General features: G+C 33.7%; 1 protein-coding gene across 4 annotated transcripts in view; it reads right to left on the bottom strand.

Annotated features, from left to right (window-relative positions):
- LOC109059045 (contactin-4-like) overlaps positions 1-18,327 on the bottom strand; it is a 166,866-nt gene that overhangs the window by 53,451 nt on the left and 95,088 nt on the right. For all 4 annotated transcript variants that reach the window (XM_042758770.1, XM_042758769.1, XM_042758768.1 and 1 more), the window contains exons 6-8: positions 5,844-6,047; positions 4,230-4,332; positions 3,955-4,139 (exon numbers count right to left, since the gene is read on the bottom strand). In XM_042758770.1, the coding sequence (XP_042614704.1) occupies positions 3,955-4,139; positions 4,230-4,332; positions 5,844-6,047 (492 nt within the window). The remainder of the gene's footprint in view (positions 1-3,954; positions 4,140-4,229; positions 4,333-5,843; positions 6,048-18,327) is intronic.

The following is an 18,327-nucleotide window of genomic DNA, read 5'->3' as shown; positions in this document are numbered from 1 at the left end:
TCTTTAAAGTGTTCATATCATGAAACACCAAACTTTCCTTAAATTTTCTAGTCCACTAAGACTTTTTTTTTGTCATTTTTGAGCTTGACAGACTCATTCTCCTTTCAGTATATGGCCAGGATATTCTTCAGAAATCTTCTTTTGTTTGGTTTTTGAATTTTCCTTTTAGGTGAACGATTTCTTTAAATGTACAGCAGCACAATCAGTTAATTTTAAGGATTAGATATGGGGTGAAAAATGGTCAAGTAAAACTAATTGACTGTTTTGATGTGGAAAAATCTTGACTAACATTATATGTGGGAAAAATAAAATGCTACAATTTATTACATGACCCCTTTAATGATTAATACTGATACCTAAGGCACTCATACACACAAAAACATCTTTAAAACAACCCTCTTTATATGTGTACCTGTTAAAGGTACACAATCTTCATAGCAAAGCAAAGAATAGGACTAATGAAGGCAACAAAAACATTTGAGGGCAACTGCTAATCAAGCCAACGCAAGCAGAAAGACTGAAAGGCTTTGAGTGTCTCCTCCTGCTTTACTGCTGCCAGTGAAAGTGATAAACATGAGATACACTTATTGATCGCCTCATTCCCCTGCTCTACTGACGAATGTCTCGTAGGCCTAATTCCATGGGACTTCAAAATAAGATTACAGATTTTTATCACCTGGCTGGCAAAGGGAAAAACATTGGGGAAGAGAATGAGACACCGAGACAGAAACAGAGGGGAAGGGAGCGAGAGATCTGAGTGGTAAGTCAAGAGGTCTGTCCGTAGGCTAATCCTGCCATTGAAGAATCCCAAAGCCGTGAAAAGGATAAACATCAACCCGTCGCTGCTTTTTTATATGCCTGCTGTGGTATTAAGGTGTGTTGTAAATTATTATGAATAACATAGAATGAGTGATAACAGGCAGATGTGAGGTCAAAGTGAGTTCATTTTTAGGCAAGTCAGTTATTTTAGCTGATATCTGATGTAATTAATGGGTGAATGGGGAAAGACTACAGTCTCCAAAACTTTCAATTACATATGTCAAACCATAAACCATTTGGCTCAAATTACACTAAAACGTGAATTTGCAGAGCTCATTTTTACAAATTTTATACTTTGTCACTTTTTTTTTTATTAAATATAGATTAAACTTGTCAATATTTTGCCATGTCATATTCAATAATTTTAGTCAAATCACTCAAATGACATTTAGTTGACAAAAAACTGGAAAATAAAACCAACTATTTACCATTAAAATGTTTGAGTTCAGTAATATTTTTTTTTAATATTATTGAAAGAAGCCTCTTATGCTCACGAAGTCTGCATTTATTTGATCAATACAGTAAAAAGATTGATTTTGTGAAATAGTATTACATAAAAAAAGTAAAATTTCTGTCTAATTAATCCTTTCTATCAATGTTAAAATGGTTGTGTTGTCTACATTTTTTTTATGTTTTTTTTCAGGATCCTTTAATGAATGTCAAGTTCAAACGAACAGCATTTATTTTATTTATTTATTTTTGCAACAATCTAAAAGTCTTTACTGTAACATTTTATCATTTTCTGTGTCCTTGCTAAATAAAAGTATAAATTTCTCACTGACCCCAAACTTTTTTTTTTTTTTAATGTATCAATATTACCAAAACTGTCCATGTTCTTCTCCATTAAAAAATTGTGAGTGCATTGTTAATATCTTGCAATGTTATATTTTCATCAACACTTAAATAAAATAATTTAATTGTCACATTAAAATTATTTAAAATGACACTTTTACTATGCACATTTTGTTATCATTGACAAAATCAAAAATCTCTTCACAAACCATTTTCATCAATAATTTTGTTGATGAGATCAGTGCTGGTTTAGTGTGAGCTATTTCTATGCAAAAACCTGCGTCTTATTCAATAACCACAGGTAATTCAGTTTAACCAAATGCTAAAGGTCTATTTCCTTCTCCTTATACTGCAGTTGACTTATAGACAGCAGGAGAGGTGTGACGGGGGTGGCAACGATTGAAGAACAGCAGAAGCGAAGCGAATTATCATAAATATCAAGTCTCTCCAAAACAGAACTGGGCATGAGAGCTGAGGACTGAAAGCACACAACCATGCCTATGACGAATCGCCTCCTTGGCTGGATCACATTAGCTTTTACAATATGCACCAGCTATTTATCTAATTAATCCATTTATAAATCACCTCTACATTGCACATCTGGGAAGCCCATTAGGAGAACTTCCCTTTTCTTGGAACTTGTCCCCCACACATTCCACATTGTTTGGAAAATAAACAATGAGCCTACAGGGATAATAAAACATTCAGCGAGCTCCTTGCAGACTATTCTTGTAAATGGGCCACTGGGTATGTGGGTATAGCATTAGAGCCAGTGCAAGATCCTATAAGGGGAGGATAAATCCCACTCCTCTCTAGCCCACAGGTACTTACTTAATAGGTAGCTGTCTTGTATGAACAATGCCATTGAGCCAACACAGTGGTGATGGGAAAAGGTTATGAACTCTTCATTTTAAAGTCCATATTTAATATGTTTCTCTTCATAAGCCTCTGAGTCACAATACACTAGATAGAAACCTAGGCCTAGTCATTGGGGTCTCATTTTTACAATTCATGCCAATTTGCACTGGTAAACAAATGTAGGCTGAAGGTGCACATGCAATTAATAGAATGTAAAAGGGATTTCCATGTTTTAATCTAATCAAAGTATTTTTTCCACAACTGATTGGAAGACTTAAATCCTTAATTAATAAATACCCATTTTACTTAACAGACTTCCATCAGGACAGAATAACTCAATTTATACTACTGTATATACATTAATGTTCAAAAATTTGTGGTCAGTAAGATTATTTTTTTTTTAATTCGTCAAGAATGTATTAACTTGATTACAAGTGACAGTAAGTACATATTTAATGTTTATGAACTTTATGTTAAATTAACTTTATATTAATCAAAGAATCCTAAAATAAAATGTATCATGGTTTCTACAAAAATTTACAAAAATAATTTTTACGCAGCACAACCGTTTTCAACTGTGATAACATTGAGAAATGTTACTTGGACATCATTATAGAATATTAGAATGATGTCTGAAGGCTCATGTGACACTAAAGACTGGAGTAATGGCTGCTGAAAATTCAGCTGTGGTATCACAGGAATAAATTGTATTTTAAAAAATACTGAAATAGAAAGCAGTTTTTTAAAACTCTAATAATATTTAAAAATATTACTGTTTTTGTTGACCAAATAAATGCAGCCTTAGTGAGTACAAGAGACTTTTTGTGTGTATGAAACATCTTAAATGAAAATCTTACTGTCCCCAAATTTTGAACAGTAAACAAATAACTATAAATCCTATTCCTTACAAAGAATAACTTCTCCTAATAAGCCATTTGATTTCAAGTATAATTCATGACCATAACACAAACAAGCAAGCTCCACTCAGCCTTTAATTCTGAACATTGGGTTCAGTTGGGTCCAGAGTCTACAAATATGTTTCAAAATCAACTACTATTTTTTGATAAACACACAAAAAAATCACTGATCCAGATGCTGCTCTGCTGAATGTTTTCCTGGCATATGTGCCCATCATTTAAGCATAGTAAATTTAACAGCTTTGATCTGGAGTCAAATTGGATCCCAATAACGGTGCCATCTGGTAAAACGGAACACACACACACACACACACACACACACACACACAAACAGAAGGTCAGGCTCAAGGTCATCCTCTTATCTTTTTAATCTGGATAAAAATATTAAAGACATTACGACCTGGAAGCTTTAATCATTTTGATGCACTGTTAAAGCACAACATCTGACCTTAAGTTGACATTCTGCTGGTCAGGGTTGAAGACTGGAAAGGCATCATGTCCTTCACTTCAATGAACGAGACATGTGGCTTTCGCTGTTCAAATATTGATGCGTCTCTATACAACTTACCAAAGAAAGACAGCTTTCCCTGCACAGAGTTTCTTCCTTTCGAGTTCTCTGCTACACATTCGTACGTGCCCGCATCTTCTTGCTGGAAGTAAGGGATTTCCATCACGCCGCTGGTTTTTCTTACATCCACTTTACGGGCGAATGGGACTCCGTCCACCCGATGCCAACTTATGGACGGTACTGGACTAAGTCACGGGGAAAAATCACAAATGCAAAAAGAAATTCAAAGACTGATTACATCCTCTTTCTATTGAGGACATCTTTATAATACTTACTTCCCCAGTGCAAAACACTCCAGACGCACAGTTGAACCTTTAGCCACTTGAACGATCTCTGGAAACTGCACTTCAATCTTAGGCTCATATTCTCCCATAACACCTATAAAAAAGAAACATTCAATCGCCTGTCACAAGCGAAATCTCAATTATTTCCAACAAAAGGTATCAATTATACCATCTGAAATTGCAATTTCAAAAGCAGCCAATCTTTTGTTTTCCCTTTCATTATTATTGCATGATTTATTTTGTAGTTTCTGAAAGGCTTTTGGGATAGCAGGGAGCCCTGATATCTCCCTCTGTGTTTCTGTAAGGTGTGCTATCGGACTAAGCTGTCTGAGGGATTCAAAGAGATGCTTATCTGTAATGTCTAACTCTGGCTGTTTATGTCAGCGCTGCCAAATGGGAAGGGTTGAGGAGAGGCAATCATCCCCTTCTGTAGCTTCCCAGGTAGAGAGACTATTACAATGGGCTTTGAAATTGTGCCTTGAGATCACACAGTGACAGCAGCCATTGAGTGGCTCATGTTGGTCATAAACCACTGATACAAATATCAGGTTAGTAGACAACATGTTTTACACCATAATTCAGACATCTGTGTCAAAAGAACCTTTAATATATAGAACAATTTGCACTATCATTCAAAAGTAAATTTTTATTCTTTTTTTTTTAAAGAAATTAAAACATTCATTCAGCAAGGATGTGTTAAATTGATAAGAAGTGATAGAAAAGATTTATATTGTTAGAAAAGATTTCTATTTTGAATAAATGCTGTTCTTTTTAACTTTTTATTCATCAAAGAATCCTGAAAAAAAGTATCGCAGTTTACAAAAAAATATTTGTCAGCACAACTGTTGCCAACATTGATAATTCTAATAATAAATCAGCATATTAGAATGATTTCTGAAGGACCATTTGACACTTTTATACTGGAGTCATGATGCTGGAAATTCAGCTTTGCATCACAGATATAAATTATATTTTAAAGGATATTTAAATAGAAACCATTATTTTATATTCTAATAACATTTTGCAAGATTACAGTTTTTTTTTTGCATTTTTGATCAAATAAATGCAGCGTTGATGAGCATAAGAGACTTTTTAAAAAAACAATACAAGTCTTACTGACCCCAAACTTTTTTAACGCTAGTGTGTATATATATATATATATATTATGATTATTAATTTTTTTCCCTTAAAAATCAACCTAGAGGACAAAAACATTCCTCTAATCACCCAAAAAAATATTAACTCTCATAGAAAATAAGTAAATAAGTTTATTTTCGGCTATCACACACACAAATTAGATTCCGTTTGTCTGTAACGATATTTGACAATTTATGTTTATCACCCTTGTACATGAGTGTGATCAAATTGTAAATCCACAGAGAAGCAACATAGATCAGCCTAAGACAAATGACCTTTCAGTTCGAGGGCCTAGAGGCACCAAAACATGCTGCCATAGCATCTTAAAATTTGCAGAGAAACAGCTTATTAACCTTTGAATAAAATGTGCATTCTACATATATTTAATATTTTTTTATCTCTTTTATTCTATAATGCATATGGGATTGAATGTATGGTATATATTGAGACATCAGCAAGAATTCTCACCATCGTTGCGCAGTATCAGAGGAGTAGGCGGGCCTTGGACGCGTGTCTTGGTGACAGTATTGGTCACAACACAGGTGTAGTTGCCCACATCAGAAGGCTCGACTTTAGCGATGTATAGATTCCCTGTCTCCTGGGACACAAATCGACGAGAATCTTGCTTCACAAATGACGGGTACTCATTAAAAATCCAGGAGAACGTCAAAGCTGTTAGAGGAAAAAGAAAAGAAGGAGAAAAGAGCGTCAACATCACACTTGAGTAGAAAGAGGTCATTCTACTGCCCGGAAACTACATTTGCATAAACATAACTAGAGTACACGGTGACATTTCCTCTCTCAGCAGAGCCTAAATGGCATATGTGGGCTCTGCTCATGAATCTTGCGCCTCCCTAGAGTTACTAAATTAGCATTGGGGCTACATGCTAGGGTGAAAATTAATCAGCCTGAGGAGGGTTATGTGGCGTAGGGTGTGAAAATTAATGACAGAAAGGATAACCAGTGCCCTGTGATTAGTTGGCCTCTAGTCAAGTGGGAAAGTGGTCGCATGTAACCAATGTTCAAAAATCCAGAGTGCTATTCATTGACATTGGTCATTTAATGGATAATCAGGTGACAAGTAATGAGCTAATCAAACAGAGAGTTTATAATGACAACAATAAAGAAATCTTAATGTAAATGTGTGGAAGGAACAACAGATGAATGGAAACGTAAAAAAATGTTCAACTACCTTAATTGGGCGAATCTCACAAAACTGTCAAGAAATGTCCTTGTTCCACCAAAATAATAGGAAGCCTATTTTTAGGACTACTGACATTATTTTCATGACAATCCAATACTAAATAGCTCACCATAATGTGAACAATACATTTAATTCACATCACTATAATGTGACAAAAAATTGTAAAGTGTAAAATACTTTATTTAATAGTATAGGATAGAATATAGTTAAAATTTAAATATAAATCACATTAGTATTTATTCAAGGACTACTGTATTTAATTTATTGCAATTAAAATATTTTATTTTAAAAAAGAATGATTTTCATGCAATTGAAAGTAATATTAGAATATTTTATTTTATTTAATTTTAATTTAATTTTATTTTATTTGGATTCACCTTAGTTCTAGCTAATGTTGGAAATAGTAATGCAGTCATTTTTTTAATATTTCCAGTTATGTAGTTTTCAACACACCATTTCACATTATACAGACAAATCAACAGACAAAAAAAATAAAAATAAAACAACTCTCAACTCTGAGAGGAGTGCTGTTGACCAGACTTTGAAAATGTAGTGTTCTTGTCGGCCGTTTCTCTCCACAAAATGTCAGCATACACTTAATGTCACATCTGTCAGCAGTCGGATCCTCTACAAGCACAGAAAAACAGTTTCAAACCTGACCTCCAAGAGTTACAACTGTTTTTCTTTTTGCTAATTCAGTTACCCACAATGTCTGTCATTCTCCAAGTTCCACCATCAACTATGAGCTACGGAAAACGCAAGGTGAACCAGGCATTTCTCTATTATCCAGGTGTGAATCAAATTAATGATAAAGGAAATTTTCCTTTCGGCGGAAGCACTTTCTAATAATAATTCAACTGCTGACTTTATACTTGAAGTTGTTAGAATAGCACATGCTTGTAATTGGAGAAAGGCTCTAAACTAAAATGAGTGCTTTTATAATGGCTTTGCATAAGTCAAAATCTAATTGCTGCTCAAAACAGCAATAAAGAAATCAGCTGTCAATCTAATAAGCATCTAACCGCATCTGTGGAGGAACAATGCACTGAAGCATTAATAAACCAATGTGCATTTCCTGTCACCAGCCTCCTCCATGTTTCTTTGGTGCTACCTACATCTTATTCAACCAAACCACTTGAAGGTTAGACATGTTGGCATGTGAGCTTTCCATTTGTGGCGTCAATGATAAATGCATTTGCAGAACGTTGTAAAGTTCTACTCAGCCAAGGCTTTTGGCTCCCCAGCAGCGCATTTAATCGACAGGCACATAGCATCTCCCCGGCTTAGCCCAATCAAACCCACTCACTCGTTAGCTAATTAAACAAAACAGTCTTGGAGGATTCCTGTCTGAGCCCTGGTCATTTATCACAGTTTGATCTGATCTATATCTGTGGGCTTCGGCTATCTTGTGCACAGAAGGGGCTTGAGCGGCTTGGTTTTCCCTTCCATGAACTCTGAGTGCTAAGCTAACATCACTCCTGTAATATACAACGGTGATTTAAGGAAGTATTTCAGAATATTTCAAAAATATGCTATGGTTAAAGGTGCTGTATGTTTTTGACTATACTAAAGCATAAAAATACCATAATATGTTTGCAGATATTTAAGAAACATGCTAAGTTAACATACTTCTACATCTGAAAAACAATGCTACAGTCAGTTATTTTCCTTTGAAAATGTGCGTTCCAGGCAGGAATGTCGGTCTTTGTTTTGGTTTTTGAAACCCGCCCAATGCCGATTTACCCAGTTGTATTTCGGCACCCCGGGTTGCCAGTTGGTGGAAAACACAGTGTATTTAATTTCATTCATTGTCAAGTGCACTCATTCCTGTTGGTGTCGTCAATCTGGCAACCTACGTGTGCGTCAAGTCTGAGGAGGCAGGGCCGGGTGAAAAAAACCCTCTCCAATATTTTGAATTTGGACTGCAATACCTAGTTCAGCCACTCAGTGTCAATCCTACATTCAGCACCTTTAAGCTTAGGCACAAATCTCTTAGTATAATGATTAAGTTTTAATTAACAGGAAGATTAACAGTAAGGCTAACAAGATGTAAACAAACTAATGAACCATGGTTTTATTGTAGTGAAAGTGTAGTAACCATGTTTTTTTGGGTATACCCTGTTGAAAAAAAAAACAGCATATGATGACCAGCTAAGTTATCAAGCACTAATCACATAACCAGCTCATTAAAACCTAATATTAGCTGGTTTAAGCTGGTCCTTAGCTGGTTATGAGCTGGTTTAAGCTGGTCCTGAGCAGTTAAGAACCAGCTTAAACCAGCTCAAACCAGCTCATGACCAGCTATGGACCAGCAGCTGGTTATGAGCTGGTTTAAGCTGGTCCTGAGCAGTTAAGAACCAGTTTAAACCAGCTCAAACAAGCAGTCATGCTTCAAAACATACCTAAGCAGCATATGCTGGTTTTTTCAACAGGGTAACCACAGTTTTACTACAAATACTATAGTTAAAATATGGTAAGTGTAGCAAAACCATGGTTAATTTGTGGTTACCATGGTTTAGATAAAGTAACTATGATTTTTTGGTTTTATTTGTAGTAAAACCATGGTTAATTAGCTGTAGGTCAGTAACTAGCTTAAATGAGGGTGCCAACTTTAAGTTAATTTTGATTTTTTTTTTTTTTTTTGAATTTCTCTTATGCTAGTGCTGTGCTTCGAAAATATTTGTTAAGTCTCTTATGAGGAATATAATACCTGCACGCACAGACATCTGGGGCTCAGGACGAACTGAATAACATAATGTAATTTTGTGCTATCACATATGGCAAAACAGGATCTGCTTTCTGATTTAAATCCTGCCATCCATGCATTCAATCAATCATTCCCCAAAATGCTGAATTTCTTTTATTCATTTCAAAGGTAAAAACTTCAAATGCTAATCCACTACTGCTGCATGTGTTAACACTCTGGAGTCGATTAACGCGTATACGCGTTTTGGGGTATTTTCTCCTGATAACCCCGAAAAGAACTTAAATTACACTTTCAGTTTTGATCGTACAGATAAGAGCAATACATCAATCGAATCTGTAAAGGGTCTACTTTTTTTTGTATACAGACATAATAACAACAAAACTTTGTGCACTTATAAAATAAAGATAACAAACAAGGAGTGCTGTCTGCAGCCTTTGTCTGCGCTGATCTTCAGTTACAAATGCGTCATTAAAATGAACTGTAACCTCAGTGAATACTCAACACAGAGACATGAGAGAGATATCTATAGAAAGCCTGACATGTCTACTTTTAAACTAAACAAGTGCTGCTGAAAACAAATATTCTGTGATAAAGTAATCCATATGAAAACAACGCGATGTCCGTTTTTCACGTCCCCCTTCATTATCTTCTAATGCGACCACGCCCCCGCGCCGAGCGCGCCTTTGAGATTCAAATGTTTCACTGAAGCGCGCGGCTTTTGAATACGCCCACACAACAGAAGACAACGCAGCGAGATTGTTCTTCAAGTTTTTTTTTATTTTACTGTTTGCTTCGCGATGAGAGGAGTAAGACATAATTCACCCCATAAAGATGTGATGTGGTTTGAGGATTTGAGATTTGGATTTCCTCAGAAAAAAAGAATGAAGCACTTTATTCAGCAGAGATCATAAACATGAGTAAGTCTCTTATTTATTTATATACTTGTACTAGTTTTCACATAACGTGTAAACATTTTACTAGTTGGACTTTTTCCAAAGACTTTTTCCAAACTATAATTCCTGACTAAATGTATAATCAATTGAAATATTATGAAGTTTCAATAACAATATACACTACTATACCATTCAAAAGCTTGATGTAAATAATATAAATGTAACAATAAATGTAACTGTAACAAATTTAACAATCATTGCTGTTCTTTCAATTTACCCCCCCTAAAAACCTTAAAAAAATATTCTCAGCTCTTTTCAACATTAATAATAATAATAATAATAATAATAATAATAATAATAATAATAATAATGATAATAATAACAATAAATGTTTTTTTGTAGAAAATAAGGTTGTTAAAAGGATTTCTGAAGGATTGTGTGACTGGAGTAATGATGCAAAAAATTTCAGTTTGAAAGTCAGCTTTGATTGTTCCTAATAAACTGTTAAACTGCACTCACAAGTGAATATTAAAATTATGTTATGGGATAATTAAATATATTCTAAATAAACTACAAACATAAAATTACATACATTTATTTTGTCCTCACATTCTTTCTTGTAACTCATCCCTCTCAGTGACACAGGTGACTGAATGGCTCATTATGCAGCTCATTATGCAGGCCTTTGTCTTCTCAGGTGTGAATTCATGATAGTTGACGCCTACTCGCATATGACTTTTACCAACAAAAAGTGTTTTAGAAAATTTAAATCAATATATTGTTTTCTGTAAGTGAGTAAACAAGATGATTTTCACATCATTTAGAAAAAAAAAAATTCTAGGCTACAAGCTCCAGTTCTCAAAATTCCTGGGAACCAATTTTCTATATGTGTTTTATTGCCTTATTCAAGTGATTTAACACTTTTAGTTTTTTCACTAACCACGCATAACATTTTTTTTCTCTCAAAAACACAATCATGTACATACATGCTGCTCACATATTATTATAGCCTAGTTTGTGCTGATTACAGTGAGATTAGACTTTAGCCATTTAGATATTTATAAGAAACTGAAAAAAGCACAAATGTCAGGGCATGACAAAACTTCTCCAGGCCCCAAAAATACCCTTAGACTCCAGAGGGTTAACAATGCTTTTAAAAACAAAACGAAACAAAGCTTTGTGTAAGCAAAGAAAGGTCACATACAGTGGCTCAGAGGCTGTTGTTGCAACCCTAACACAACCCAAAGGATTTCTTCCCTCAATTATTCAAACCCTAAGATGTATGTTTTTTTTTTCTTTTATTCATATGGGTTGATTCACTTAGGTATCAAGGTCCAAAAAAAGAAATGAACATGTACATAATGCAACAAAATGAGAAAATCCAAGCAGATAAGTTTTCACATTTTTCCACTGATGTGAAACCTTTCCTGATAAAGCACTTGGTTCTCAGCTGGGCTCTCCAAGTATTAGAAGCCAAGACTCTTCACTTTGAATGGTCCCTAGAGGGGACTGTCAGATGCTGACAAAACTCAGTTTGCATTATACCAAGAATGCTAGGGTTGCAGAAAGTCAGCAGAGAAGTCAACATAAAACGAAAAGGGAAAAAATAGACCAAATAAAATTTGTGCAAATTGTACGGACATGTGGAGAGTATTAAGGAAGATGAAGGAAATTTTTTACTTTCTAAGGGCAGGTCTGTTGTACAAAACTGGAGATTTTCCATGGTGGGGTTAACATATACTGGCATATATATATATATATATATATATATATATATATATATATATATATATATATATATATATATATATATATATATATATATAATATATATATATGTATATGTATATAATATATATATATATATTAAATGCCGTCTGAATATTGCTGTAATGCTATAGCTCTAGTGTGAGTTTGGGGTGACATTACCTGACCGGCTGAACAGTGGCAGACAGGGGTCAAGGCAGACAATTATTATTATTTTTTTTCTAATTCTGTTTAAACTTTAAGGTACACCACCCATCAAAACTTCTAGAGCCAGTAAGATTTATTTTTTAATTATTACTTTAATTGTATTTCTTTAATCAAATTTATAATGAATTATAATATAAACCATTTATAATGTTACACAAATTTCTATGTAAAATAAATGCTGCTCATTAAGCAGCACAATTGTTTTCAACACTGAAAAAAATAATTAATGTTTCTTGAGCAGAAAATCAGCATATTAAAATGATTTCTGAAGGATCATGTGACACTGAAGACTGGAGTTATTGCTTTGCAATCACAGGAATGAATTACATTTTAAAATGTATTAAAATAGGAAACAATTATAAAAAAATATTTCATGATATTACTGTTTTTACTACATTTTTGATCAAGTAAATGCAGCTCTAATGAGCCATTAGAGAAATTATTAAAAAAGCTTACTAACCCCCATACATTTTACTTTCTGCCAGGCAAAAGAGAATAAGTCAGATCATCTAAAAAAAAAAAAAAAAACTACTAAATATAAATCAGCAAAAACAATCACTGTAAGCAGTTATCAACATATCCATGAAAAAAAACAAAAAACTTTTTCTTGCCATTAATTTGACATGATGAAGGTGACTGTGTAATCTGGCTCAAAGACAAATGTTCTAATGTGCTTACACAAGCACTACTGATGTGTGACAGAAACTGGAACTACAATTAGAAAATAGGTGTTTCAGACTTTAGGCTAGGTCACAGTGCCTGTCTGAAAACTATAAACAGTCTATCTGACAACAATCCCTCTCTTTCCAATTTACACTAGCCATGGAAGCCTGGAGGAAAACTGGTGTGGTAACTATTTAAAAAAATAATCTCACTATCATATTTCATTTTAGCGGAAAGAAACCATTATAACATCAGTAAAGAAACAGAGAGAAGAAAGACATATCTGCAGACAAAATAAACCATCTAGCAGGAAATAAAGCTTTATGAAAAGATGCACATATCTGCCTCTTTATCGCACATTATCAATGCGAGTGCTCTTGATGAATTTTAATAGCATTACAATTGCCCGATCATCGCCTGTTAATGATACATGTGAGACAAGTTGTGACAACAGTATGCATATTTAATCATTGTGCCCAGGATTACACAAGCTTACTGCATGGCAAATATATAAAAAAGTAAATTGATTAATTAATAATTAAGTAAATAAATAAATCATAAAAACAACATTGATCAAAGAATAGCGGTTGGTTCCAGTTTGTAAATGAGGACTTTTTAAAGGGATAGTTTACTCGAAAATGAATATTCTATGATTTATTCACCCTCAAGTTGTTCCAAACCTGTATGAATTTCTTTTTCTTCTGTTGAACACAACAGGAGATATTTTGAAGAATGCTGGTAATCAAACAGTTGATGGTAGTCATTGACATCTATAGTATATATATATATATATTTATACTATGGAACTCGATGGCTACAATCAGCTGTTTGGTTTTCATTTTTGGGTGAACTATCCCTTTAAGCACCATTAATTGCAATATTGTCAAAAAAAATATAAAACAATGGATCACCACCTTGTTTGGAAAAAGGATTATTATCACCAGGATTACAAATAAGTTTAAGTTAAAATTCCAAAACAAAAGTTTTTTATGTTTTTGAAAGAATTCTCATATGGTCACCAAGGCTGAAATTTGTGTAGCCATTACACCAGTCTTCAGTGTCACGTTTCTTTAGAAATATGCTGACTTGAAATGCTCAAGAAATATTTCCTAACAAAAAAAAAAAAAAAAAAAAAAAAGAATACTTTTTTTTTCATTTCAGGCTGCAAAGCAACAAAATGTGATTATTTTAAAGGGGGGTGATTCTTTTCTATACCCACTGTATGTTACATCTTTTAAAGAAACTCTTAAGACAGTCCATCTTCAAAACGTTTTGTGAAAATGTTGATTATACATTCACAGAATCACTTTTTAGAACATTTATTCACTGTCCCTTGCTGGTAGAATGATCTTTCTAACCCTATCCGAAATGCTGAATCTCCAAAAATATTCAAAAAACTCATCTCTTCTGTCAACACTTAACTGCATCCTGCTAAGAAAAAAAATTCTTCTTCTGTGCTTCAACTATTCCTAAATCCCTCCTTGTTCTAGATTGTACTATTCTAAATGATGTCTGAAACTTTGTATTACTAGCGCTTCCCATTTTTATTGCCACTTTGTGATAAATATCTTGTTGTATTCCTCATTTGTAAGTCTCTTTGGAAAATAGCGTCTGCTATATGAATTAGTCTAATCATTTTTAACTGACCCTGCAATCTCCATTTAGTTTCTCTTTAAGGATGACATATCCACTACACGAGACTGTCACCGAGTGCAACGTTTACTGTCTGGCCTTGTGTTGACAATCGCAGTAAAAACCGAGAAGAGAGAACGTGAAAGAGCAGGAGAAATCAGAAAACACAGCAGCAGTCTAAGAAGCCCTTCACTTAAGGCCTCCAGAATATCTCATCCTCTTTTCTCCTAACAGTGCACATGCTCTGTGCTCTCACTGCCTGCACAACTCCGGGGCAGATGCCATCATGCCCATTGTTAGCACCAGTGCAGAAAAGAAGTGATTTCAGCGTTCACTACACCTGAAAGGGCAAAACTCCATTAGCAAATGGAGGTCAGCCGCATTAGATTCCCACACTAAACATAGTTATTGAGTTATACGGAGAATAAGGCTGAATGATGTGGACGGGGTCTGAATGCAGAGAGGCTGAGGAGGAGGTAGCAGCCGCTCAACTGCTTATGCGTGACTGATCCGACCTGACTGCGGTGGCACAGAAGGCTCATTTTGGGTCTACGCTGCACATTTCGGTGCACTCCTGAAGTAAGTCGCGCACACAAACATTTACTCATACCAATAATGCCGAATCCAGCGATGAGGAATATGCATCTCACAAGAAAGCTGCCAGCTCTGATCACATGCAACCTCTTGAACTCTCTTGTATTCTGTGCTTTATGGACATGCAATGACATTGGATGGTATAACAAGTAATGGAGGACAAAAGACAAAGAGATGACACCTTGTTGAGTCTTTGGGGTGAATCTAAAATAGCCAGAAGCCAGGAGCTGCTCTATAATTACAATTATTATTATTATTATTATTATTATTATTATTATTATTATTATTATTATTATTATTATTATTATTATTATTATCTCTCTATTAAAACACTTTGTCCTTGGCTTGACTGCTAACTTGGGTCTCATGCACAAGATATCCTGCAAAGGAAGCATCACTATACTATTGCTCATATTTTGGATAAAAAAGAACAAAATTAACTGTCACCAATTGCTAATGTAATGGTTTAAACTGAATTAAAAAATAAACAAACCAGCTTCTACTGAAAACATCTGGAACAACTCAGATGTCATCTAAAGGTGAAAAAAAATATAATCAGAGTTATCCAGAAGAAATGTGATATGATGGCAAATATTAAATAATCCTCACATCGAAACACCAAAATGAAAATAACACATACTATTTGCGCGTGAAAACATCTAATGGTGAAAAAAAAACAATTTATATATATATATATATATATATATATATATATATATATATATATATATATATATATATATATATATATATAAAAATCAGGGTTACACAGAATGTTTTTTATCCTTCATAAAAAAGTGATGGCAAATATATTAAATAATCCTTCCATTAAACCAATGTAAATAACATGTACAAAGTCACAATGTCACGTTTTCTAAAAAACATGCAATCTGGAAAATGGTCTCACCTTGAATATGAATGAAAAAGTAAAATAATTACATTGCTGTAGGGACAACATAGCATTATATCTTTAATTATATATATAAAAAATATTAAATTAAATGAAATAAAAATAAAATAAAAAATTCTAAAGCAAACATGAAAAAAAGCTAAATAATTGCAGTAAACATTGCTGTAGGGACAAAACTATTTTATTTTAATTAAAATTAATAATAAAAAATAAATTTAATTAAATTATTCAGTGAACCACCCAACAGAATAGCATCTATACAGAACACCCTGGCTACCAAATAGCAACCTGCAAAAATCTTATTATTAATAAGCTGTTGCACTATTCAATATACCACAGGTCCAATGCAATAGATGTAAACTGCTTAAATACGATTTAGTTTGGTGACTGCTTTAAGAAATTTCATTTACAGACATAATGCAAGGCAGGCAGCGTAAAGCACAGCTCCAGAGTCTCCTAAGACTCAGCCTAGGAGCCTAGCACATAATCAGTTGTTTTGTTGTTGGGAATGAGTGGCAGTGTATTCCTGCAGGGCTGAATTTTTTCCCACTGGATTGTGTACGGGTGAGGAAGAGTGTGTAGGGGGGCGGGTGTTTGTTAGCAGGAAGCCTTGGAGACATCATAATGTGTGACTGGTGTCCAGCGGAGAGGGACACACTGTTTACTGACACCTAGACAGCAAGGAGGGGGGCTTTGAAGTCCCTTTCTGACACATGCAAGCTTTTATGTGCTGTAATTCATACAAATGAATGAAATACTAAATATATTGTTTTAGATACTAATATAAGCAGGATAAATTACATATACATATATATATATATATATGTATGTCATCTCAACTTTTCACCCAAATTGTTAATATAATTTTAATGGTGGGAAAACATTAAATAGAGGCCTTTTCACTAACATGTTTACATAGATTTTACCCTAAAATGCTGGGGAAAAGGCAATGACAGGTTATTTGTCAATTTTGATTTGTATAACTGAAACAAATATGGTTACCAAGCCATTTGCTCCTCATATAGCATAGGCTGATTTTGAACACTCTGAATCGCTCTGTATCAGACTTTAATTAATATATTCACAGCATGTCCAGATGTTAAGAAGAGGGGGTATGATGAAATACCCTGTGAATGATGACTTAATAAGCCCCATAATGCATGGTGCCAGATTGCTCCTCATTTATTCACTGATCATACAGATATAGAATCTACCGATTATGCGTTCAGACTCCTTAAGTGTAATCACCAATCAAAAGAGATTCATGGCAATTTAAAAATGTTCATAAAAGAGTGTATTTTGTCACTGCAACTTACATTTGCTAACAAAAAATTCAGACAGTGTACTTAGGAGTCACTAAAAGGTAAAATTTAACATAAGAACATAAGATAAAATAGAAGGTATTATTATTAAAATGTTATTATACATTTTATTAATGTAATAATTTAATTATTTAATTATAAATGTTATTATACATTTTATAAATGTAATATACATTTTATAACAATTACAGGGTTTCTGTAGGTTTTATGAATGTCAAGGACTTTAGGACTTTTTAAGATTAAGGAGTAAATTAATGGGAACATAATATGTCAATACGTTCTTTAAATGTGTTAAATATTAGTGGTCGACCGATATTGTTTTTTTGACAGCTGATGCCGATGCCGATATCTTGGAAAGCAGGGTGACCGATAGCCGATATAATTTTTTTTTTAATTAATATTTAAGAAATCTGAAATCATTTGACAATGGATTAAAAAAATAAATGTGCAAAATAAACATACTTATACTTTAGATGACAAAGTATTTTTCACAAATAAATAAATATTTAATAAAAATATAATTAAAAAGGAAGTAAACTGTAACCAACAGGACACTCTGTATTCTGGGAAGTTTGTGTGCATTGGGAATTATATTTTTTTAAATAAAGCCAGGGTAACACTCATTTTACATAAAGCACACAGAGAAAATGACATGAATATGACAGTGGGAAAATGCATAAAGCGCAACATAATTTGAAATCACGAGTTTAAAGTTTAAAGCATTCAATTAACGGACTGACTGTCACACAGAGAACATGCGATCATGCTGGATAAAAATGCACACTTCACAAAATCTCACAGCTCGATTGGACTAAGTTTGCAAGGTTTGTGAAATTAAATGTTCATTAGTCATTCAAAGATTTGTATAAATTATATAAATGCTGACAGCAAACGAGAAAGTATTATAATGTTTGTCTTTCTATTAGTAATAAATATAAAAGCAATATTTATAATACTTTTTGTATACATTAATTCCTTTGTTTAACCATTCTATCGGATTATTAGACGGACTTCTATCCATATTAGACAGAACTGTTAACAACAACAGTAAAC

The sequence above is a fragment of the Cyprinus carpio genome, chromosome A6 (genome assembly GCF_018340385.1).
Source record: "Cyprinus carpio isolate SPL01 chromosome A6, ASM1834038v1, whole genome shotgun sequence".
NCBI lineage: Eukaryota > Metazoa > Chordata > Actinopteri > Cypriniformes > Cyprinidae > Cyprinus > Cyprinus carpio.
Note: the sequence above shows the minus strand (reverse complement) of the source record. Positions and strands in the feature narration are given on the sequence as shown.